Below are 394 nucleotides of genomic sequence, written 5' to 3' on the forward strand. Positions count from 1 at the left end.
ATAATTTAAAAAAAATGTAAATAACAATAATAATCTTTCACGGTGACACCGTACACTCATCATTAACCATATTAACTTTTTGTCCCATAGGAAAAAGATTGCAGGATTTTCATCGCCAGTTTTTCCCCTGAACTGGCAAGGAAAGTCTTTTGTCAAGTAAGTTATTTACTCTTAAGGCCTTCATACAACAGATTCATTTAAGTAAATTGTTTTTGTTTTCCTGTTGTTTTTTCTTGTCTTCAGAGAATATCTGACTATCATTTCTCACAGAGAGTATAAACGTAAATTAGCTCAGGGCACTTGAGTAATGTAAAGACCCCATCCACATTTAAACCAAGCCTGCACAGACCTGGTTTTGTGCATGCGTTTTCAGAAATATGTTATGTTAACGTGC

The 394-nt window shown here is 34.3% G+C and overlaps 1 protein-coding gene across 1 annotated transcript in view; it reads left to right on the forward strand.

The window, feature by feature from the left end:
- The window catches only part of LOC119581906, a gene marked incomplete at its 3' end in the record, with an annotated part of 85,972 nt that overhangs the window by 36,330 nt on the left and 49,248 nt on the right, over positions 1–394 (forward strand). Inside the window, 1 exon segment of the mRNA XM_037930069.1 lies at positions 91–156. Coding sequence (XP_037785997.1) covers positions 91–156 — 66 coding nt within the window.

Source organism: Penaeus monodon, chromosome 15 (assembly GCF_015228065.2).
Source record: "Penaeus monodon isolate SGIC_2016 chromosome 15, NSTDA_Pmon_1, whole genome shotgun sequence".
Classification (NCBI taxonomy): domain Eukaryota; kingdom Metazoa; phylum Arthropoda; class Malacostraca; order Decapoda; family Penaeidae; genus Penaeus; species Penaeus monodon.